Here is a 25,960-nt window from a genome sequence, read left to right on the forward strand (position 1 = left end):
CTTGTGCAGGTATGGAAACTTTTTAAAATATATATGTTCCATTAAAAAGTGGAAATTACACCTACTATTTTTTCTGGCTGCCCACACCACCCTCCCTTAAAACTTCTGAATCTCAGGACATCTACATGTGTAAATGCCACTACACACAAATGTAGACACTTCTAAAATAGTTGTTCTCAATACCGTCCTCAGGACATACCCAGTTGGTCAGGTTATCAAGATACCCACAGTGAATATGTACGAGATAAGTATGCATACAATGGAAGCAGTGCATGCAAAGTTATCTTATGCATATTCATTGTGCATATATCCTGAGAACCTGACTGGCTATGTCCTGAGGGACTGGCTGGGTATGTCCTGAGGGCTACATTGGGAGTACCTGTTCTAAAATGACTTCATTTTCATAGTTATTTTATTTGTTGTAGGATCTGTATTTTGCTAAAACCTCTAAATGGATCATACATAGGCTAATAATCATGATTCTGTACCACATTCTTAAGAAATTACCTATCTATATGCATATTAAAGATAGCAGTCTCTCTCATGTGGCTCACAGAACACTCAGTTTGTAAGCAGTGGAAATTATATTTAATATGTAAAACATTTTCTGAAACAAAAATTTACAGGAAAGGAAATGATATATAGCTCTGATTATATATTTTTGCGATTGGGTCTCAAAGAGATGGAAAGGATAAAAACATATTTTTAAAGCACCTAGATGTACAAAATTACATAGTAACCTATGGAATGAGCCCCTAATTCTTTCTGCTATGGCCTTGTGTTTTCTGAGTGCCCATTTTACTCCTCAGTCATATAGTGGCCCAACTGAGTCTTTTATCAGCTTCTAACTTCTAATATATCTAAAAAAACAAAAATGATCAGTGGTCATCATATCAGATCTCAGTATGCATACTTTGGAAGAAAGATGGCAGGGGGGAGAAACAATACAGACATTTAAATACCTCCATGACATAAAAGCATAGGAGGTAGGTCTCTCTGAAATGAAAGGAACTTCTGAAACAAAGGGGCACAGAATGAAGATGAAAGGGGAAAGACTTAGGAATAATCTAACTAAATATATATGGCCAGAGAAAAGAATGATAGCTACCAACACAGTTTTTCAAAAAGGAAGTCATTTTAGAAAGTATTTTTCACATTAAGCTTTTCTAAAATTGGGTGCCTATGATAGCTATGAATTGAAGTATGTGAATACATATACTACTTAAACATGTGCAAAACATAGGCATTCCCAACAGAGTCTGGGCAGAATGGTGATATACATGGTGCAATTTACTCTTATCATTTCCTGGCATCCTGCTAGACTAGTCTATACTAGTATAACATATTTCCTTACCAGCAGATGTAGGCAGCAAACAATATCCAACTCCCCCCCCCCCCCAAACCCCCCCCCCCCCTGAAGATTCTATAGAACAAGTGGTGCTGCCACAATCCTGTCAGTATGCTAATGCGAAATCTGTAAGTTCTAGTAAAAGCATATAAAATAATTGAGACCCCCCCCCCCCCAAATGCCAGCAAATAAGTCAATAAAAATATGAACTGATCCTTTTTTACTGGACTAACCTAATATATTTTTTTGATTAGTTTAGGACTGATGCTCCCTCACCAGATTAAAACAGAATGAAGTGACTTATTTTAATTTCAAATTTCTTACACAGTAACATAGTAAATGACGGCAGATAAAGACCTGAACGGTCCATCCAGTCTGCCCAACAAGATAAACTCATTTTACATGGTATGTGATACCTTATATGTATACCCGAGTTTGATTTGTCCCTGCCTTTCTCAGGGCACAGACCGTAACAGTCTGCACAGCACTGTTCCTGTACTAAAAGTTCTGAAGCTAACGTCAAAGCCCCTTAAAATTTACACTCCAGCCCATCCATATCTATTCTGCCCTGCACCGATTTTACTCTACAAATACCGGCGTTTCCACCCAATCTCCGCTAAGATTCCAAAGATCCATTCCTTCTAAACAGGATTCCTTTATGTTTATCCCACGCATGTTTGAATTCCATTACCATTTTCATCTCCATCACCTCCCGCGGGAGGGCATTCCACGTATCTGCCACCCTCTCCATGAAAACAACTTCCTGACATTACTCCTGAGTCTGCCCCCCTTCAACCTCAATTCATATTTAGATGTGGGTTATAAGGTCACTGATACCTCTTTATTTAACTCGTAATATGTTAAGTGGATTTTTATAGCAGAACGCCTTAAAAACATTGGCTTAGTGTCTGTTTTATAAAGGCAGCTGACAACTGATTATCCCATAAACATTTTATTGTGAATTGGACTATCAGATTATAAGAACAGCTATATTTTATAAGCTGCACCATTGCCCAGTTCTTCAGAGGTCCATTTTAAAAACAAAATATTTAAGGTATTCCTTCAAAATCATCTGGATTTTATAATTTTTATTAAAAAATTTATGATAAATTTTAGAGTCTTGAAATTATTTCTGCAAATGGTAAGGAAAGATGCTTATTTTTTTAAATATTTGTGGCATTCAGGCAGCCTCCCAACACGATCATGTTTAGTTAAACTACATCAAGTAGAGGCGCCTTTAACCACTCAACTGTGGCTTCTTATATATCACTAGTAAAAAAGGCCCGTTTCTGTTTTAAAGGAAATGGGCGCTAGCAATGTTTTTTTGTTTGTTTGTAACCATACAGTTTGTATAAAAGCGTTTTAAGGCGATGCAATACTTGTTTAATTTGTGTGGAACTGATTTCCATGACCCTCTCCTTCCCTTACTCTAATTCCGTCTGTTGTGAGAGTGTATGCCGGACCACAGGGGCGGTCATAGAGACAGTGTCTGTGTGAGTGTAAGACAGAGACACAGACTGTGTGAGTCCGAGAGTGAGTGTGTGTGAGAGGGATTGAAAGAGTGTGTCTGTGTGTGTGTGATAGAGACTGTGTGTTTGTGTGTCTGACAGATACAGAGTGTGAGTGTGGTGTGAAGTGATTTCCATGACCCTCTCCTTCCCTTGCTCTCCTTATGTCTGTGTTGCAGGCCCCGCCCCCTCCCTCCCTCTTTGGTCCTACAACTATTACGACTACTATTTAACATTTCTAAAGCGCTACCAGGGTTGCGCAGTGCTGTACAATTAACAAAGAAGGACAGTCCCTGCTCAAAGGAGCTTACAATCTAAAGGACAAAAAGTGCAGTCAATCAAGATTGAGGCAGTCTAGATTTCCTGGATAGAGGTACAATGGTTAGGTGCCGAAAGCAACATTGAAGAGGTGGGCTTTGAGCAAGGATTTGAAGATGGGTAGGGAAGGGGCTTGGTGTATGGGCTCAGGGAGTTTATTCCAAGCATGGGGTGAGGCGAGGCAGAAAGGGCGGAATCTGGAGTTGGCTGTGGTGGAGAAGGGTACTGAGAGGATGGATTTGTCCTGTGAGCGGAGGTTAAGGGTAGGAGTGTAAGGGGAGATGAAGGTAGAGAGGTCGTGAGGGGCAAAATCCTAAATACAATAATCCCTGTCCTATTTGAAGACAGGGATTATTGTCTTTAGCGATGGTGCCCTCCCTGCTTACCTTTGTTCCGTGTTTGTGTGCATTGGCCAGCACAGCGTTAACTGTGGAGGGAGGGTGTTCATCGCTTTATTTTTTGTTTCTATTTTTTTTGCGAAAGCCAGCTGAATTGAGGAGGGAGTCTGTTCAGCGCTTCACTGACGGCAGGGAGGCTTTTCACCGCTTCACTTCCAGCACCGGTGTTCCGGGGGGGGGGGGGGGGGGGTTCTGCGCTTCATTCACTGCTTATTTTTTCCACTTTTGTTTTGATTTTGGCGAGCTGAGCGTTTCCCGCTTTTGTTTGAGTCCGTGGGAAGGCTAGCTGAGCGGTATCTGAGAAGGGAGGGTGTTCAGCGCTTCACTGCGGGCACCAGTGTTCCGCTGTTCAGCGCGTCTGTGCCATCAGGTTACCTGACTCAGGTAGTCTCGGGCGTGTTCAGTTTGGGTTTTGGCAGGCAACTATTTTCGCGAGCCAGTTGTGTGTGTGTGTGTGTGGTGGTGGGGGAACAGGATCAGCTGCGTTTTTTCCCCTGGTTTGACGGCATAATGGGTGCAGTGACGTCAGCTGAGGCTTCGGAGACCCAGAAAGTTACAGACACAGGCAGCCAGGTTTTAGAACATTGGAGGTGAGAATTATTATATAGGAAATGTTGTCTTCAAGATAAGCAGCTGTCTTCAAGATAAGCAGCTGTCAGTTGAACTATTTACATATTAACTTAGGCACCCAAACCTGTCCCCTACTGCTCAAATTCAGATGCGCTAATTTGCACCTGCTGTAAGGCAGATTCAAAATAGTGCTTCCTTATCATCCTGTTAGACCAGCCAAGACTAATGGGTTATGTCCCCTTAATTATAACTAGAGAAGAAAGCAGATTCTAGTGCCACCATTAGTATAAGTGGTGCAGTCAGGACCCCGTCAGTATTTCTCTGTGTCTAGCGGATAGAGCAGTTCAGACTGGTGCAGCATGGTTTTTCTGGTAACAGGCTTATGTTCAGTGGTTGAGATGGACAGGTATAGGCTCCCAAGAGATAGATTGTACTCAGTCTCCTATATGAGCCTAGAGGGATTCGCTGCCCCTCCATACTCCTGAGTTTTGTCTCAAGGGTCTTTGCTTAGTGACTGGCGTAGGTTTCTGTAGTTCTTGCCGGAGGGCATATATTCCCCCCTCCTCCCTCTACACAATTAAAAAAAATTATTATGGCTCCTTTAATTCTATTCCCTTCCTAAGGGAATAAAGTTATATTAAATAAAAGTTTGTCAGGCAAGTTTACTGTACCAACTGTTTATGCCTGTTCAGGATCCAGGGAGTTCCCCAGCCATTTTGCAGCTTAAAGGGAGATTTACCTGAAGTAGTGGCTATTTTTAGAGGCTTCCTTCTGTTACCGGTATTGGCAGGATTCAGTGGGCAGATGTTGCGAAGTTTGTAGAACCTGGTGGTTATCACTGTTGGCTGCTTGCTATGAGGGGAATTTTCAATATGATGTCTAAATTTGAGCTTGGATGTTTTGCTGAAAACGTCCAAAAATCAAGAAGTGAAAATGACTATTTTCAAACCAGAAAAACATCTATCTTTTTCTTTGAAAAAGATAATTTCGTAGATGATGTTGTGCTTAGTACATCTATCTTTTTAGACCACCTTCTCCCCCCCCCCCCCCCAAAAAAAAAAGAACATTCAAGTGAAAAATGTACAAAACCAAGCCATTGAGACGTAGGAACAGCCAGCTTTCCTAGTAGACTGGCCAGAAAGGCATTCCAGCAGAGCACTTGGGCACCCTAGGGGGCACTGCACTGGACTTCACATAAAAGGTCCTAGGTACACATCTTACCATTACCTCCTTAAATTATAGGGTGAGCACTTCAAAACCCAAGAAAAACCTACAGTACCCAACTATACACCACTACAATAGTCCTTATGGCTGCAGGTGTCACCTATATGTGGGTATAGTAGGTTTTGGCAGGTTTTTTGCAGAGCTGACACTTTCCACCACAAGTGTAATAATTAGGATTATGGACTGTAAATTTTAAAGGCCCTCTTTGCGCCCCAGGAATACCCTTCTCCAGGGACAAAGGGTCTGCGCTTCCACTATGTGTTGGGCCGCCTGCCTAAATCCTTTTGATATTCCATCCCAGTGATATCTCAGTTGTGCAGGTATCAGAAGGCGTAAGTCAAAGGTAATGTCCATGACCATGGCCTTCTGTCTATCAGGATCTAAGTGAATCCTTGGTCATCTATGTTCCCACATATATTATGAGTCCTTAAATTAGTGCAAAGAGTGTGTATTATTTGTATGTGGCTTAGTTTGTAGTATAAATGACAGGTGGAGAATACTAGAAAATAGAGACAGAGATAGATTTCAGAAAGAAGGCTTTAATCTTACCAAGTTTTCAATCAAGTACAGACATCAAACAGATTCTGGGTTCAAAAGCACAGAGCTCTGCCGTCCGAGAAGTGTTGGGGAGGACTCCAACTCTCTCTTAAAATCTTATCTCTTTTATAGCCCCAGGTCCCAATTCAAGTCAATTGTGAGGTACCTTTTTTTTCTAATATTTCTCAATTTCTGAGATCATACTTTCGTATCCGGCCAGATGTTCATCTGTACCCATTTCTTTTCCGTTCTATCTATTTCTAGAGATTGCCACACTTCCGTAAATGTCAACATGTTTTTGGAACAATTTGTTTTTCTCGTTTACTAAAATATCTTTATCAGTTTCACATCTTCCTTTTGTAATACCTTTCATAACATCTTATGATCTGTGTGCCATCTTATGGAAAATAAGTCCCATTTTAAAAACCTCATTTTATTCCTTTTACCCATTATTCTTTCATTATAGGTGCTATATTCAATTAGAAAGTTGTACCTGGTTGTGTTAAGACCCATTGTTCAGACCTGCTTTTTGCAGATTCTCAAATATGACATCATTAGCTTGTTATTTGGCCTACTCAGTACTTTTTAGTTGCTTTAGGCTGTGTAGCTTAGCCCACCACTATTCCAGTGGTAGGTCTGAAGCCAGGCCACATATTAACATTCCCCTCTTCACCCTATCCCATAGGGTGACACCAGGGTCAATACACCATGGTACCATCCATTCCAGAAGGTATCCTATAAGGCCATCAAATTTTCTGAGTCTTACGGTTAACTGGTACAGTCAGATTTGTTTTTGGTTTGAGATTACCATCTTGGCACCACTTCAATTATTTCAATCCTTCTTATCTATATCTGTGGTTATACAAAAACTTATAATTACTATAATAATATTTTTGATTCAACCCTTTAATATGCAGGTTCTAACTTATTCTTACCTATGTGAGTATATATTGTTATCAATCATAAATTCTTTGGTTATATACTGATTATATCTTGAGTATACATTTCCATAGATTTGCATAGGTTATGTAGACATTTTGCTCATGTATCACATCATCTTATAAAGCTTTATATGGTTATATTGTATCCCTGTGTGCTATTACCTGATTATACAGTTGCAGACATCTCTCTAGTGTCTCTAGCATTTGCATAGCGATTGGTCCTTCTCAGAGGGAGATAGTCCAATGTGTTATCTCCTGTGGTGTTGGGAAGGAGATTTTCGTACAGGACATATTGTCCTGCTGTTGTCTTTTTCATTATTGCAGTTTCAATTAAGCGTTCTACTAAGCCTCTAGCACAAGGGATTATGCAACATCCTACTAATACAAAAATTGCTACCACTATAATTATAGTAGTGGCTGCTGAAATGATAAATGTCTTCCATTTACCAAAAGCTCTATCCATCCAACCAGTCCAGGATGTATCGACGCCAGAGTTCTCTGCCAATTCTTGTGACAGTGAGGTTAAGCCTTCCAAAGCTCTGGTGATTGATCCATCTGGAGCAGTATTGTTGGGGATAAAGGTGCAACACTGTGTACCTATTTTCCGGCACACTCCGCCCTCTGCGGCCAGAATCTGGTCAAGCACTAATCTGTTTTCTAACGTCATCCTGCTGGTGGCGTCTAATTGTGCTGCAATTCCTTGAACTGCATCTCTGGTATAATTCACAAATCTCTGCTGGTTGTAATATATATAGTTGATCCAGTCTAAATTTTTATTTATAGTAGCCCACCAAAAGAAAGCTGATTCGAATCCTGCAGCTATTTGGTTTCTGGCTTTGAACTCATCAGGAACCCCTCTTGGAACTCCAATTGCATCTATATAGACCCGATCATCAAAAGATCCAGGCATTGCATTTCTCTTCACTCGTGAGGAAGAGCTGCTATGAGGAGGGAGCAAAGATGCTATTATAATTGGAATTACCAATTTGACTAAGGCACATCTGCCTGTCCAACTCCTGTGGAGTGTATGGTAGATAGTGTGGGTTCCACAGTACCACCATATGTCTGCTCTAGCTTGTGAAAAGTCTGTGAGATTTAGATTTCGCAGGGTCCCTTTTTCTAGGGTTGTGTTACAATTGGTCAAATTTCCTAGAAATCGTGTATTTTTCACCCCATATCGTTCCAGACATGTATGATATCTGGTAACAGGATCAGGAATCCTGAATGCGGGTGGAACCCTCAGCCGAGGGGGTAAGTAGGGGTGGTGCTCGTCAAGATGTTGACAAGACTGATTGGTTTCATCTTTCATTTGTAATAACTCTAACATACACCAAAACCCATCTGGATCATTGTTCAGATCTAAAGGAAAGGGAACTACAGTTGGTTCTGCTCTTGCATGGGCACAAAAATAACAATTAGAGACATTCAAACTCTTTGTAGTATAATGCGCCCATTCGAGCCACAGGTTTGTCTCTCCAAATCCTGTTTCTAATGCCATTAAATCTTTGGAATTATTAATCGGCACAATCTGGTAAGGAATCTTTACTTCTGGGATTTTTGTTGGCATCAAAGGATTCTTTTCTGGTTGGGCTGGGGGTGGAACAATCTTAAATTTTCCAACGGGGTCTCTACCTGAGGCGTCAATTCCTAATGAATAAGTTCTGTATGTAACAGCCGTTACTCCTCTGAAAGTGATAGCCACTTGATTACATTTGGTCATTGAACAGAGGCCAGTCACTCGCAATTTCATAATGGAAATGCTCTTTTTGAGATCTGGAATTTCGCTACCTGAGTAGGGAATCCATGAACCTGTGTACCACCATACTTGTGCCCAACTTCCGCAATTGGAGAAGGGACACAGGTATACCTCAAAAGCTGACAAATATTGCTGTACAGGATGTTCCCCACACATTGTGTAAGCACACACATCAAGGGTGATTGTGGTCGTGTCTTTAGTTGTGGGTAATGTTATTTCGGGGGTGGTAATAAACTGTTGCAGAAAACTTTCTAGATCCTTTGTTCCTTGTACCATAGGCATGGCGAGCGTACACAACAGAAGGGCTAGGCACTTCATGTTGGTAGTTATCATGGTTAAATGTAAGATCTGGACTGTACCAAAGGCAATTGGCGGTTAATGAAAATGAGTAACAAAATTAATCCTAGGGTCTTAACCAGAACTGCAATTGCTATAATTAATATTCCTACGTATACCAATGCTTGATATATCATTAGGAAGAATTTGGGTAGGGTGGGTAAATTCTAATAGCTCCTCTTTCAGTAGGGTCGGGGATTTCGAAAAGGCTATATACTTCCAAAGGTCCCAATCCAACCTCTCTAATGAACAGGAAGGGTATCCAGTCAGTGCCCAGTACAGCGTATGTGATTAACCAAAAATCTACCTCCAAAATATGTGGCCCAAGTCACAGTTTGGTGTACACACTTCGGACAATGTCCCCCAAGTCTGCAAACCCGCCCTATGAGGCAAGATGAATAATCTTAAAGCAAATTTATAAAACGTTTCTCTATGGAGAACATTCTCCATCCTCTTGTACAAATGTTCCATGAAGGTTTGCAGCACTTGTAGAGAAAGAGGATTTGCGAGGCCCAGGATCATGTGGCTGCTAATTTAGCATAATCAGTATCAATAGTAGTGTCTAAAAGATACCTATGGTGAAAAGTTAGAGGCATTCTCTGCTGGGACTTCTCTTCCCAAGGACTGCTTCATAACAATCTATTGACTTCTACCTCCTGGTATCATCCATTATCCTTTCCTATAATGTTTTTGGTCTCGTGCATTACACCAATGGTCTCTAATTGTTCTCATACCTCACACTAGCATTATTGGGCTTTTGTCTCACCTAGAATGTAAACCGCACTGAACCCTGGAAAGGGGATATCAGCAGTATACAGAATTGATTTGATGTTATGTAAGATACATATGCACTTACAGAATAATACTAGGTGGAATTTGGGCATTTAAGTGGCGAATATATGCTATTATTCTAAACATTTATTGATGTAATCAGTGCACAAATTAATACTTCATAAAATTACCCTCTAATACAGAAAACAATATTGTTGCATGGAATGGGTGGGGCTGTGCCTTACAGTTCATACAGAGGTTGTTATTGTCCATTAACTTAACAAGGCAGATAATACAGTACAGTAAAAGTAATCTCATGTGGTTTATCTCATTTCATCTCATATTACTTGCTATGCAGTTAATGGAGAAAATGTCAATACCCTTCTGTTAACTACATGGTGGCCCTCCCAAAAATGTTCAGAATGCCCCAACAGTTAATCTAAAGGTTCTGTAACTACTGTGTGGTAACTGAAAAGTTGAGTGCATTTTAGTAAATAAGGACCTAAGTAATATAAAAACAGACTGGAAATGATATTCATTTTGGATTGGGTGATGATGAGAGGCATCCTCTAGTGATGCTGAGGCCTGAATTTCCTGCTTCACATTATGTGACCTGAACCAATTACAGCCAGGGCATCAAATTGCTTCACTTCCTAGAGACTCCGCTAGAACTGGCAGTTGTGGTGGTGGGGAGGACTGCCTGAGCTTAGTGTTACATTCAGCTCATTCAGAAGGGCAGCACCCTCACTTGAAGTCATATGTGAATCCATAGACCCCGGAAGAACTGGCTTCACAGGGGCACCTCTAGCCTTCCTCTTGCCCATCTTCCACTCAAACATCAGCAAAAGGTTAGCAACAAGAAAGAAGAAAAATGGCAGTACTGGTGTTCAATGTTGTGTCCTAACATGACGCCATCTTGATTCTGCCCCCCCCCCCAACTTTGTTTTTCAGATTTATACACCTGAACTCTTCTATATAGGTGTCTTAATGGAAAGCTATTTATCAGTTTTCAGACAATATTGGATACAAACTTCAAGCAACAGTATTTAGACATGAATTTAAGAATCTTTGTAGATAAAGTATCATATGAACATTTTTCTAATAATTCACAGACTTTAAATAACATTTAAAATGAATGTCTTTCATTCTTGGGATATTTCCCCTTTTGCTGCTTTATTATAATCTGTTTACATCACTTCCTATACACAGATGACTCCATTTCAGTAACTGCCCTTATTACCCTTCCAGGACACTGGTCATAATGTACTAAATACAAATAAAACTTTATGCCAGTGGTTCCCAAACCTGATCCTGGAGGCACTCCAGCCAGTCAGGTTTTCGGGATATCCACAATGAATATTCATGACAGAAATCTGCATGTAGTGAAGGCAGTGAATTCAAATATCTCTCATGAATATTCACTGTGGATATCCCAAAAATCTGACTGGATGGGGTGCCTCTAGGACCAGGTTTGGGAACCGCTGCTCTATGCCATCATAAGATTATGATGATCCAGTCTTGATTTTCTAATACCCAGTTCAATATATTTATAGGAGAACTTAAAACACTAGGTTACACTGGAATAAGAGTGCGACTATTAGAAATGGATCATCAATTCATGACACCATAGAATCAAGTTGGCAATATGGACAGAATATTGTAAAAATATCTCTGTATTTCTCAGTTTTGAAAATGTTTCCCCTTCTAAGCAGGTAGCTACAGTTAGCCATTTCCATGATTTTATTTATTTATTGAAATTTCAAATATGTTCCAAGAAATATTTCACTTGAACAGAAAACTGGACAAAAAATACAGGAAAAACAAACCTTAAATTGAAAAAAAAGAAAAAAAATTCTCCGAAATGAACATAGTACACAGCAAAGTGGGAGAAGAGGCAATAGAAATTTAAATATGAAACAAGAGAAAAAAAAGTGACGGAAAAAATTAACCCCCCACCCTCAAATCCCTTCCATCATATCCAAAAGAATTTAGTACCAACAGCATAGGTTCACATCAATTAACTATCCTGAGTCCTTTGCTGGATCTCTAACTGGTGAACTAGTATCCATACAGTTGTCACTTAGGAACCTAGAAAGTCGAACAGGTTAATCACTTAATCACACACTTACAAGGGTACTTAAGGAAAAATAATGCCCCTAACTGAAGAACTGCAGGTTCAAAGAAGAGGAAAGCCTTCCTTCTCTTTTCAGTCTCTCTAGCCAAATCTGGAAATATTTTGACTTGCGAACCCAAGAAGGGACCTCTGTTTTTTTTTTTTTAAAGAAAATCCATAGAAGCCAGTCATGGTCAGAGAGTAGTGTCAAATAAACCACCAGAGTACCTACCACATCTAATTCAGGGGTCTCCAAAATATCAGAAACATTCAAAATATCCACCTTCCTCTCAGAGAGGGGAGCCACAGCAGACTTGACATATGTAGTTTCCTTCTTTAATTCAGGCAGATAGTAAACAGTTCTAAGTGGAGGAATAGTTTCTTGCAGTACCTGTAAAAATTCCCTTAAATATCTGAAATACAACTCCTTAGCTGAAATGAGTGATAACTTAGGGAAATTAATCACACACAGATTTGAAAATCTGGCTGTGTTCTCCAAATTCTCCACTTCGCACCTTAACAATGTGTTCTCTTTAAGCAACATTGAAGATAAAGTCTGGATATTTTTTGATCAGTAAGACCAGAAACTGAGAAACATTATCACACTGGTTCTTCACTACTTCAATATTATTAACATTGGTTTGAATCTTTAAATTCATAGTTGCTATTTGAATAGAAACTGCTGTCTGTATAGTTTCTAGGGTAAAAACAGATGGTCTCTGATGTTGAAATTGTGGCGTTACTAAAGACTGATCACTGGATACCCCCACAGCAAGTATATGACTCTGCACCAGCTCAGCAACTACACCCGTTGCTCCTGAGCCCTCCAACTGCAAAGCCGGAAGATCAGCCAAAACCCCCAAACTCACTTCCAGGAGCCTTCCTCCTAGCGTTCGTGAGTTTCCAACAACTTGCGTTAAGCTCCTGTTGGCAGGTCTCCAGGGCTATCCAGCAGGGGTTGCAGAGAGGGCACTCATATCTGGGGTCAACGAGATGTCTAAACTGAAGCCTGACTCCGTTCCACCCGGTAAAGGAGTCTGGATAGCCAGTGACTCACTGGTATTTGATAGCAATGGTCCTCCTTGCAAAACAAAAGAATCCATAGGTCCAGAGACAGGCGTACAAGGCATGTTGAAGATTCTGAGGCAAACCTCTCACTTTGCCCTTCTTTTTCACCATCAGGTAAGAACAACAAACCGCCACTATGCTACTCCGCTATCTTGGCTCCATTTCCATCATTTCAAATGTTATTATATCAAATACACCACCAAAACAATACTATATGTAGGGCTTTCTCTCTTAGTAACTGACACTGAAGCTAGGTGTTAAGTGTTATTGGTGTTTTGAGGCTGTTAAAAACTGAAATAGCTACCTCCTGTCAGCAATTTATTACTCTCTAAAATGTTTGTCAAATAAGATATCAGAAACTTATTAAAATAGCTGCACAACCTAAAACAAAGAATAAGGATTTGACTTTTTATATTTTATGATGATACTTCCCAATTCAGGGATCAACATAAAACTTGGTCTGTAAAACTTGAACAGAGGGCCCAATATTCCACAGGACTTAATCTGGGCAGAAGTGGCTCCTACTTGAATAAGTCCTGATCACTGGGTCACAACTGTATTTTCAATTGCAGGTAGTCAGATAGTGCTGCTGAAATTCTGGTCAGACTGCTTCAGCAGTCAGGGGGATTGGAGCTAGGGGTTATCCAATTAACAGTATTCAGTCAGCTAATCTGGTAACTATCTGAATAATTAAGATACCAAAAATGCTGTGCTATCCAGGTACCGGTTTGAATATTACTAGTACCTGGATATGTGTCAACAGTTACAATATACCTTGACATTTAGTGTCAGTATCTGGGTATAGCCTGGCACTAGTTGCATACAAAAAGCCCACAGCAGATGACATTTAAATGCTGACCATCATGAGCTGAATACTTACCTGAGAGTTAACATAATTCTAGACTTCTTCAGTTGCTCAATGCCTAATAGACAATTCTAACAATATGACTGATTTACATAGTTGATATAAAAGATTTACATTTTACTCACATCTAGAGAGCCTTCATTAATGACGATCAAGCCCATGTTCTTTGTCAAGAGTCTGCAAGAATGTCCTATTAAAAATAAAAATATATGTGTCTATAAAAACTTTGATGTATTACATTTTATGATAGTACAGAAAGAATTCAAGAACCAAATATCTTGCTCAGGTTCCCTTTCAATGGAGATATCTCTGTTTTCACCATCGCTAAGGAGCATCTGTGTTTGAAGTTTTCTTCAAATTCTGATTACTTTTATTTCTACCAGTTCCACTGGGAGACTGTACCACGCATTCTCTACCCCATCAATAACAAAATGTTTGTGTGTTACATCAGAGACAACCTCTCCATAACTCACATTATGATACCTAGACTCTGAAACAACCATGCCACTGAAGCAAAGTTACTTACCTGTAGCAGGTGTTCACCGAGGAGAGCAGGCAAATAATCTCACATGAGGGTGACGTCATCCAGGAAGCCCAGCGTGGACACTGCCATAGTATACTGTCACTTTAAAAACTTTGAGGCAGTGCCCCCACCATGCCTGCACAGATGCCTTTCTGCTCGATGCTCGAGCATGGGACAACCAGCACAATCCTAAAGCTAAGACAACTCAAAGGGGAGACAGGAGGGATGTGAGAATAAATGCCTGCTGTCCTCGAACACCTGCTACAGGTAAGTAACTTTGCTTTTTCTGGGGATAAGAGGGCATGATTTTCTCACATGTGGGACTCACTAGCTGCCAAGCTCACAATAAAAAAAAAAATGAACCTTGTAACTAAATAGAAAGTGAGCCTGATGAAAAAAAAAAAAGGACTGGAGGGCGGAGTTGACTTAAGTAGTAAAAAGATTTTGCAGGACTGTTTGTCCAAACCTGCAAGCCTGCCTAGAATGCTGCTCCAGACAGTAGTGAGCTCTGAAGGTGTGGATAGACCACACTGCACCTTGCAAATTTTTTCAATGGGCTACTGAAGCCGCCATGGCTCTTACATTGTGAGTAAGGCTCTTACACTGTGAGTAGTGACATGACCACGAAGGGTCAAACCCAACCTGAGCATACGAGTAGGAGATACAGAGGGGCATAATCGAACGAAAACGACTATCTCCATGGACGTTTATCTCTGAGAACGGGTCCGTGAAGGGGCAGACCGAACCGTATTTTGGGAAAAAATAGACGTCCATGTTTTATTCGACAATTTGTGAGCTGGGCGTTTTTGTTTTTCAGCGATAATGGAAAATGAAAGCGCCCAGCTCAAAAACGAATAAATCCAAGGCATTTGTTCATGGGAGGGGCCAGGAGTCGTAGTGCACTGGTCCCCCTCACATGCCAGGACACCAACCGGGCACCCTAGGGGGCACTTTTACAAAAAAAACCAAAAAGGTAAAAGAGCTCCCAGGTGCATAGCACCCTTCCGTTGTGTGTTGAGCCCCCCAAATCCCCCTCAAAACCCACCACCCACAAGTCTACACCATTACTATAGCCCTAAGGGGTGAAGGGGGGCACCTACATGTGGGTACAGTGGGTTTGGGGGGCGGTGTGGAGGGCTCCCATTTACCAGCACAAGTGTAACAGGTGGGGGGGGGATGGGCCTGGGTCTACCTGCCTGACGTCCACTGCACCCCCTAATAACTGCTCCAGTGACCTGCATACTGCTGCCAGGGAGGTGGGTATGACATTTGAGGGTGAACATAAAAAGTTGTGAAACGGCATATTTTTGTGGTGGGAGGGGGTTTGTGACCACTGGGGGAGTCAGGGGAGGTCATCCCCGACTCCCTCCAGTGGTCATCTGGTCATTTAGGGCACTTTTTGGGGCCCTATTTGTGGAAAAACAGGGTCCAGGAAAGTGCCCTAAATTCTCGCTAAAAACGCATATTTTTTTCCATTATCGGCGAAAGGCGCCTATCTCTGATCGGCCGATAACCACGCCCCAGTTCCGCCTTCACCACACCTTTGACACGCCCCCATCAACTTTGTCCGCATCCGCGATGGAGTGCAGTTGAAAACGTCCAAATTCGGCTTTCGATTATACCGCTTTATTCGTTTTTGTGAGATAAATGTCTATCTCACGATTTGGGTCGCAATATAGGCGTTTTTCTTTTTCAATTATAAGCTGGACAGTCAGCCAGCCAAGTAGAGTTAGTATGTTTGATGACGGGAATATTTAATCTGTTAGGCTGAAGGATACAAAAAGCTGGGAAGACTTCCTATGAGGTTTTACACACTCTAGATAATAGGCTAGAGCACGTCTGCAGTCTAAGATATTTAGTGCTGCTTGTCCAGGATAAGAATGTGGTTTAGGGAAGAAGATAGGAAGTACAATGGATTGCGATGGAATTCCGATACCACTTTAGGAATGAGTTTTGGGTGTGTGCAGAGAAAAACCCTGGTGTAAGGAGGGTCTGCCACAAGGGCTTGAAGTCCCCTTACTTTTCTGAGAGTTGTGAGGACAACACCGAGATCCTACACCACTCGAGGTGGATTGATAGGAGGCTTAGTGTGAAAAAAACCTTTTATGAAATCTAACTATCAAGGGATGAACAGAAACTGGCTTATTATCAATCCTAGAGTGAAAAGCGCTAATGACTGAGTTAGTTTTGAGGCCCGAATTCAAAAGATGGAGGAAGAACTCCATAAAGGAAGAGAGCATGTAGCAGGATCGAGTGCTTTAGCTGCACATCAGCGGGAAAATCTTCTCCACTTGAAATGCTAAGATTCTGTATAGAAGGTTTCCTAAAGGCTAGGAATATCCTAAAGACTCTGTCTGGAAGGTTTAAGGAATGCAACACTGTCACCAAGAACCAAGCCATCAGGGCCAGAAAGTGAGGGTCTGGATAGAGGAGGGACCCCTTGGTTCTGTGTTATTAGGGTTGGAAAAGGATCTAACCTCAATGGTTCCCTGGACGATAACGCTAGGAGAAGGAGGAACCAAATTTGATGTGGCCAGTGGGGAGTGATTAGAATCATGGTCTCAATGTAGTTTGAGAAGAGTTTTCCCGATAAGTAGCAGTGAGGGAAAGGAGTACAGAAGATCTGTTCCCCAATGGAATAGAAAGGCATCTGGGGCTACTCGGTTGGGAGCATAGATTCTGGAACAAAGCAAGGACACTTGCCGTTCTGGGGAGAAGTGAAGAGGTCTATCACTGGGGTTCCCCACTACTGGAATATTTGACTTTACAGGCATACTTAGGGACCATTTGTGAGGTTAAAGGACCCTGCTCAAATTGTCTGCCACAGTGATCCGTCTGCCAGCTAGATAAACAGCTCTTATAAAGGGAAAGAGAAAGGGAATGGGACTTGATATACTGTCTTTCTGTGGTTAAAATGAAAGCGGTTTACGTACTATATACATGTACCTGGGGTGATGGAGGGTTAAGTGATTTGTCCAGGGTCACAGGGCGCTCCAGTGGGAATCAAACCCAGGTCCCTAGGATCAAAGTCCACTGCACTAACCACTAGGCTACTCCTCCACTCCAAAGATTTTTTGAGAAGCTGCCTAAGTCCATACCTGAATTACCTGCTAACAAAGGTGGTAAGAATGGGTTCCTCCTTGTTTGTTCAGGTAATATATCTCAACTTGGCTGTCTGTATGAATAAGTATTATCTGTTTGGACCAAAAACCCTGTGTGTAAAGACCATCAAGGTGAGCACTCCAAGCCACCATAGAGGCATTTGTGGTGAAGACTTTGTGATGTGGGAGGGGCTGAAACAGAAGTCCCTGGGTGAGATTCTGGAAAACCATCCACCACTGTACAGAGTGGCATAGCGGTGGAGTAACTCGAATAAGAGCTGAGAGCAATCCCATGGCTTGGGACCCACTTAGAGGTGAGGGTCCACTGAGAAATTCTGAGTTACATGGACTGTTGAAGCCATGTGACCAAGTAGGTGGACCATCTGATGACCAGACAGACATGAGAAAGCCATTGTTTGCCCTGGGATTGGTAGCATGAAATGTTGCTACTATTTGGGTTTCTGCCAGATACTTGTGACCTGGATTGCCCACTGTTGGAAACAGGATACTGGGCTAGATGGACCTCTGGTCTGACCTAATATTAATATTCTTATGTTCAGATATCTGGGTGGATCTGGAAACCTGAGAGGAGAGATGCAATATGATGTCTGTTCTCAGCTGAGGAAGGAAGGCTCATCCTTGAGTAGTGTCCAGGAGAGCCGTGATGAACTGTAAGTTCTGAACTGGTTGAAGATGTGATGTGGGGTAGTTATCCACAAAACCTAGGAGTGATAGGAGCCGTATGACAAACTGAATTGAGATTTGTTCCGACTCATGGGAGGCTGCCTTGATTAACTAGTTATCGAGGTAAGGAAAGACGTATATGCCCCACTTGTGGAGTGTTGCTATGAGGCATTTTGTGAAGACTCAAGAGGCCAAGCCAAAACTTTGTATTGATAATACAGAATCCCACAGTGGAAGCACAAGGACTTTCTGTGTGCAGTAGATACCTCCTTCACAACTAAAGAGCAAAGCCAATCTGAGTTGGATCATGGGAAGAAGTGATCCCAGAGAAACCATGCAAAATTTTTCTTTTGAGTAAAAATGTATTTAGATCTTGTAGGTCGAGAATTGGATGTACTGCCCCCATCTTTTTTGGTATGAGAAAGTATTTGGAGTAAAACCCTTGACCCCTCTCTGGCAGAGGAACTGGTTATATTGCATTCTACCAGAGGAGGGCAGAGAGCTCTTCTTGAAGTTGTAATCTTCTGGAAGGAGTTGAAATGACACTCTCTTGGGGAAGGTCCAGAGATCTTTATTACTAGCACAGAGCATAATCGTGTGGTATAATATGCAGTACCCAACAGCTGGAGGTTATGCGTGGCCACCTCTGTTGAAAGAGGATGTGTGCCTCCTACCAGTAGGTTGCTTGGTGCAGACAACTGAACAGTGGCAATGCTCTCTAGGAAAGAATCAAAAACTGGGTTCTTTAGACTGAGAAGGGGTCTGTGATTTCTATCCTCGCTGCTGCTGTGGATGTGAGTGTTGGGGCATAGACCTTTGAGGTGGAGGTGGTGTGGGAGCACAGTAACACTTAGATGTATAGTAAGTTGAATGTTGAAATCCTCCCGCAAATAATCAAGAAGAGGCAGTAGAAGTCTGTCGCTTGGATAGAGTTTTAATAGTATCTGTATGTTTTTAATTAGGCCAATCACTTCTTCAGCTTTGTCATCAAACAAGTTGTCTTCAAAACAAGGGATATCCGCTAGACGCTCCTGGACAGCAGATTCAAGGTTGGAAACTCTGATTCAGGAAAGACGTTGCATTGCTATTCCCAGGGCGGAAATGAAAGAAGAGACATTAAAGGCATCAAAGGCCTGTCTTGCCAAATATTTACAACAATCTAGAAGTTTCCAGTGAACCTTGAGGAACTCAATCTTTTCAGGAAGAAGGAAGAATGCAAATGAGAGAGAACTCATTAGAGACCAAGTAAATTGTGGAATAAAGTTGATAACCTAATATGTGGTTGGTTAGAATTGAGGCTCAAAATATTCTTCTGCCAAAAGAGTCTAATGCAGTGTTTCCAAAACCTAGTCCTGTAGGCATCCCAGACAGTCAGGTTTTCAGGATATCCACTTCAAGCAAATCACTCTCATGAATACTCATTTTTTATATCCTGAAAACCTGACTGACTGGGGTGCCTACAGGACCAGGTTTGGAAAAAACTGGTCTAATGTTTTAGCTTCTCTACCTGGAGAAGTAGAAGAATGAGATCTCGCACTGCAAGTATGCTTCAAAGCAACCTGCGCCACTAAGGAATGATGGGGGTAACTGTGTTTCATCAAAACCCAGTACACTTCTGTATCTTGTAGATTGTATCAGTTTTCTTTAGGGCAACTTCCACTTTTAGTGGAGTTTCCCAGTTTTTGATCAGAATATTCTTTTTAATTGTAATTAAGTGAAACAATGCTTCCCTCTCTAGGAGGACAGTCAATCTAGAACCTCAAAGATTTCTGAATGAAATTCTTCTTCTGTCTCTAATTTGAAAGGAATAGCTTGGGCCATCTCACAGACAAAGCCAGGAAAAAATATACTTTCTAGAGAAGACTTATGTCGTCTCTCAGGCCAGATGGAATGTCATAAGTACTCCTCAGCTGAGGTCTCCCAGGAAAGGTCTGAGTTTCACTCTTCAAAGTACTGCTCTTGGGAAGTACGTGGAAGAGTGTCAATTCAAGCATCGGCTCTGCATCTAAGTGCATTGAGGCAGATGAGTCTCCGATGCTGGAGAAAGCTCCTCTGCTAATGTTGATGCTTGCATTGTCAGGTTCGTGGTGCCCACGACGGTCGACACCAAGCTAGTGACTGTCTCTCCGATGTATCTACGGGCTGGGCTGAAGCTGGCACAAGTACCCTGTAAGCCTGAATAGACTGTGTATGCAGTAGCCCTGTGAGCATAGCCCGGATTTTCTCCCGTAGATAGGTGTTGGTACTAGCTGGGATAGCAGTGTGGAGGCAGACTGTGTTATAGCCTGTGCAGACATAGGAGATTGTGAACCAAGAAGGTTCTTGATGAGATAGAAGTTGGAGAGAAGGACAGCAGTCAATGAGGCATGGATGCATCCTGTGCACTGAGGATGTCAATATACGAGAGGTGTTGGTAGAGTGCTTGGAGGGAGAACAATGCCAATGTTTCTTAGTTTATTTTACATTGTAGGACAGAGGACAAAAAGGACAGAGTCCTTAAACAGTTGCAGTACCGAATCTGCTGTTGGGACATTCTCAATGTTGTGTTGGTGCACCTGATGTTGATGCACGTTCCACACTGAGCATCTGCCATGCTCGATACGAAACCAAAACGTTTTTTCACACTGGACTCTGCGGCCTTTTAAGTGTCCTCATCTGCATGCTCAGAGACCACAATGTATGTCCCAATGCTCTGGACCCCAGCATTGAACACACCAGTTATGGGAGTCTGTGCCTGAAATGGTCCTATTGCATCGAATATAGCTCCTAAAGCCACTTGATGTGGAAGGAAAAATTGCCAATGTGAGGTCAAAAGGCATTTACATTATACAGTAAGATATCTGATGGCAAAAAAGAACTGAATGGTCCATCCAGTCTGCCAAACATTCACACTCATCATCAATTCATGGTTAAAAAATGACCCTGGACCCTAGTCTCTCTTTGCCATTTCTGGGACATACATCGTAGAAGTCCCCCCCAGCACTGTCCTTACATTCCAACTATTAGCGTTGCTGTCAAAGTTCTCTCCAGCCCATGCTAAACTGTCTTGCCATAGATGGGACACAGACCATAAGTCTTCCCAGCACTGGCCTTAGTGCTTCATACCCGGAGTCGCCATCTAAGCACCACTTGACATCACACACATGCAGTCATTTAAGTTTTGTTTTTTATGCCATCCAGTTTCTAAATTAGGGATCAACTGTGTTTATCCCATGTCTTTTTGAATTCCAGCACCATTTCGTCTCTACTATCTCCCTCGAGAGGGCATTATAGGCAAAAACCACCCTCTCCATGAAAAAGAATTTACTGACATTACTCCTAAGACTTCCACCTCGCAACTTCAATTCATGTCCTCTAGTTTTACCATTTCCCCTTCTCTGCTAAAGATTTTTTCTATTATTAGTACCTTTAAGTATTTACACGTCTGTATCAAATATCCTCTATCCATCTTTTCCTCTAGGGTATACATATTCAGGTCTTCCAATCTCTTCTCATACATCTTTTGGTGCAAGCCCTATACCGTTTTAGTCATTTGACTAAGCAATCTTAATTGCCCAAGCAACTTTAAAGAACTCTACAATATAAAGATATAGACTGCAGTTCAGCAACAAGATGGAGGCTATCTAGTTCTTTATGCCACAAACTACATGTACAATTTTCTACCAGTTGGTGAAAGGCTGTATGTGGCATGTGTTTACTTGATGGCCCTTAGAGAACAAGTACAGTCTCGGAAAACAATGCCTCACTGTAATAGGTGGTGTGGTGCGGTGTGTGTGATCATTTCAACATTATAGGACCTGACACTGCTTCTCCCTCAGAAATGCATTGGGCCAGTTTTTGGGGAGTTTATTTCCCTAGAATCTCAAATCCAATATGGTCTTGTTACCCATTTTTTCTCCATGTTAATATGACCCCTTTGCTTCCAGACAGACACATATTCTCAAGCCTTTATGTATAATTTATTTCCAACAACATTTTATATAGGAAAGAATAAAAAGGGGATCATGCATCCAACAATGAAAAAGGTCCATCTTGCTGGCTGCATTATGCATCATTTGCTTGAACATGCAACAAGGCAGAAGGGAGCCTCATAGAAGAGTCAACGAGATTTAATAAAAGAGAGATAAAGTAAACTTTTCTGCATGCAATCTGTAGATAAAGCGAAGATACTTACCTGTAGCAGGTATTCTCCGAGGACAGCAGGCTGATTGATCTCCAATGTAGGTAGATGTCTGCGTCAGCCCAGGAATCGGCATTTGTAAGCAACATATTAAAAAAAATTTTGCTACAGTCTTCTGGCACGCGTGCAGCGCATACAAGGACTAATTTCCCGCCTGTCGCATGAGCGCATTTCCTCACTTAAATCAAAAAGCATAAAAAGAAGCAAATAACTCCAAAGGGGAGGTGGGCGGGTTTGTGAGAACAATCAGCCTGCTTTCCTCAGAAAATACCTTCTACAGGTAAGTATCTTCACTTTCTCCGAGGACAAGCAGGCTGCTTGTTCTCACATGTGGGGTATCCCTAGCAACCAGGCTCACTCAAAACAATGAACATTGGTCAATTAGGCCTTGCAACGGCGAGGACATAACATAGATTGACATGAAACCATAAAAACAACTGGGAGTGCAGCCTGGAACAGAACAAAAATGGGTCTAGGGGGGTCGAGTTGGATTCTAAACCCCCAAACAGATTCTGCAGCACTGATTGCCCAAACCGACTGTTGCATCGGGTATCCTGCTGAAGGAAGTAGTGAGATATGAATGTGTGGACTGATAACCACGTTGCAGCCTTGAAAATCTCTTCAATAGAGGATGACTATGTGGGCCACTGATGCAGCCATGGCTCTAACATTATGAGCCGTGACATGGCCCTCTAGAGTCAGCCCAGCTTGGACATAAGTGAAGGAAATGCAATCTGCTAGCCAATTGGAGATTGTGCGTTTTCCGATGGCGACACCCCTCCTGTTGGGATCGAAAGAAACAAACAACTGGGCAAGACTGTCTGAAGGGCTTTGTCCGCTTCACGTAAAAGGCCAATGTTCTCTTGCAGTCCAAAGTATGCAAACTGCTTTCGCCAGGGCAGGTATGAGGACGAGGAAAGAATGTTGGCAAGAAAACTGATTGGTTTAAATGGAACTCCGACACCACCTTTGGCAGGAACTTAGGGTGTGTGTGGAGGACTACTCTATTGTGATGAAACTTGATATAAGGTGCATGTACTACCAAGGCCTGAAGCTCACTGACCCTATGAGCTGAAGTAACAGCCACCAAGAAAATGACATTCCAGGTCAAGTACTTCAGATGGCAGGAATTCAGTGGCTCAAAAGGAGCTTTCATCAGCTGGGTGAGAATGACGTTGAGATCCCATGACACTGGTGGAGGATTGACAGGGGGCTTTGACAAAAGCAAACCTCTCATGAAGCTAACAACTAAAGGCTGTCCAGAGATAGGCTTACCCTCTACACTGCGATGAAAAGCACTAATCGCACTAAGGTGAACTCTTACGAAGTTGGTCTAGAGACCAGACTCTGACAAGTGTAGAAGGTATTCAAGCAGGGTCTGTGTAAGACAAGAAAGAGGATCTAGGGCCTTGCTGTCACACCAGACGGCAAACCTTATCCATTTGAAAGAGTAACACCTCTTCTTGGAATCTCTTCTGGAAGCATGCAAGACTCGGGAGACACCCTCTGGAAGACCCAAGGAGGCAAATTCTAAGCTCTCAACATCCAGGCCTTGAGAGCCAGAGACTGAAGGTTGGGATGTAGAAGTGACCCCTCGTTCTGAGTGATGAGGGTTGGAAAACACTCCAATCTCCACAGTTCTTCAGAGGATAACTCCAGAAGAATAGGGAACCAAATCTGATGCGGTCAGAAGGGTGCAATCAGGATCATGGTTCCACAGTCTTGATTGAGTTTCAGCAAGCTCTTCCCTACTAGAGGTATGGGAGGATACACATACAGAAGGCCTGCCCCCCAATGTAGGAGAAAGGCATCTGACGCTAGTCTGTCGTGAGTCTGAAGCCTGGAACAGAACTGACGGACCCTTGTGATCTGAGTGGCAAAAGGATCCACTGAAGGGGTGCCCCACACTCAGAAGATCCTGCAGACTACGCCCATGTTCAGTGACCACTCGTGAGATTGCATTATCCTGCTCAACCTGTCGGCCAGCCTCTTGTTTACACCTGCTAGATAAGTGGCTTGGAGAACAAGCCATGACGGCGAGCCCAAAGCCACATCTGGATGGCTTCCTGAAACAGAGGGCGAGATCCAGTGCCCCCCCCTGCTTGTTGGTGTAAAACATGGCAGCCTGACTGTCTGTCTGAATTAAGATTACTCAGTTGGACACAAAAAGGACCAGGCTCCCTGAGTGTGGAGCCCATCTACATGAGCTCCCCACCCCAGGAGAGATGCATCCATCATCAGCACTTTTCATGGCTGAGGAACTTGGAATAGTCGCCCAATGGTCAATGTGGATCGAATCGTCCACCACTGAAGAGAATTCCGAAAGTCGGTGGATAGTTGGATTACATCGTCCAGATCCCCTGCAACTTGAAAGCACTGGGAAGCTAGGGTCCATTGAGCTGATCTCATATGTAGACGTGCCATGGGTGTTACATGAACTATGGAGGCCATGTGCCCCAGAAGTCTCAACATCTGCCGAGCCATGACCTGCTGAGACGCTTGAACCATGGACACCAGGGACAGAAGGTTGTCCGCCCTTGCCTCGGGGAGATAAGCTCGAGCTGTCTGAGTGTTCAGCAGAGCTCCAATGAATTCCAATTTTTGGACTGGGGTGAGATGGGACGTGGGATAATTTATGACGAACCCCAATAGCTCCAGCACCTGAATAGTCATTCGCATGGACTCCAGAGCACCCGCCTTCGAGGTGCTCTTCACCAGCCAATTGTCGAGATAAGGAAACACATGCACTCCCAGTCTGCGTAGCGACCCTGTGACTACAGCTAGGCATTTCGTAAACACCCTGGGCACAGACGCCAGGCTAAAAGGCAGTACACAGTACTGAAAGTGATGTGTTCCCAGCCGAAATCGAAGATACCTCCTGTGCGCTGGAAGTATCGAGATGTGTGTTTAAGCACCCTTTAACTCTAGAGAGCATAGCCAATCGTTTTCCTGAATCATGGGAAAAAGGGTGCCTAGGGAAACAATCCTGAACTTTTCTCGGATAAGAAATTTGTTCAGGGACCTTAGGTCTAGGATGGGACGCATCCCCCCTGTTTTCTTTTGCACAAGGAAGTACCTGGAATAGAATCCAAGCCCTTCTTTCCCTGGTAGAACGGGTTCGACCGCTTGGACCTGTAGAAGGGCAGAAAGTTCCTCTGGAAGTAGCTGCTTGTGCTGGGAGTTATAGGACTGAGCTCCCGGTGGGCAATTTGGAGGCTTGTATTCCAGACTGAGGGTGTATCCTAACCAGACAATTTGAAGAACCCACCAGTCAGAGGTTATAAGAGGCCACCTTTGGTGAAAAAACATTAACCTCCCCCCAACCGGCAAGTTGTCCGGTAAGGACACGTTTACTGAGGCTATGCTGAACTGGAGCCAGTCAAAAGCCGGTCCCTTGCTTTTGCTGGGGAGCCGCAGTGGCCTTAGACGCATGCTGTTGATGAGAACGAGAGTGCTGGGACTGAGCCTGGGAGGCTGGCGAGAAGCAGGAGTGTACCTACACCTAGCATAAGAATAGGGAGCACTCCTCTTCCCTCCAAAAAACCTCCTAGATGAGGAGGTAGTAGCAGAAGACGTCCGGCGGGAGAGAGAATCCATAGCATCATTGTGCTTCTTGATCTGGTCAATTAGATCCTCTACTTTCTCACCAAAAAGGTTATCCCCCCAGCAAGGAACATCCGCCATCCGCTGCTGGACCGAATGATCCAGGTCAGAGACAG

General features: G+C 42.7%; 1 protein-coding gene across 1 annotated transcript in view; it reads right to left on the reverse strand.

Moving 5' to 3' along the window:
* Window positions 1-25,960, reverse strand: part of ATP8A1 (ATPase phospholipid transporting 8A1) — a 649,985-nt gene that overhangs the window by 183,323 nt on the left and 440,702 nt on the right. The window contains 1 exon segment of the mRNA XM_030191344.1: window positions 13,879-13,943. Within this exon segment, the coding sequence (XP_030047204.1) occupies window positions 13,879-13,943 (65 nt within the window).

The sequence above is a fragment of the Microcaecilia unicolor genome, chromosome 2 (assembly GCF_901765095.1).
Source record: "Microcaecilia unicolor chromosome 2, aMicUni1.1, whole genome shotgun sequence".
Taxonomy (NCBI): domain Eukaryota; kingdom Metazoa; phylum Chordata; class Amphibia; order Gymnophiona; family Siphonopidae; genus Microcaecilia; species Microcaecilia unicolor.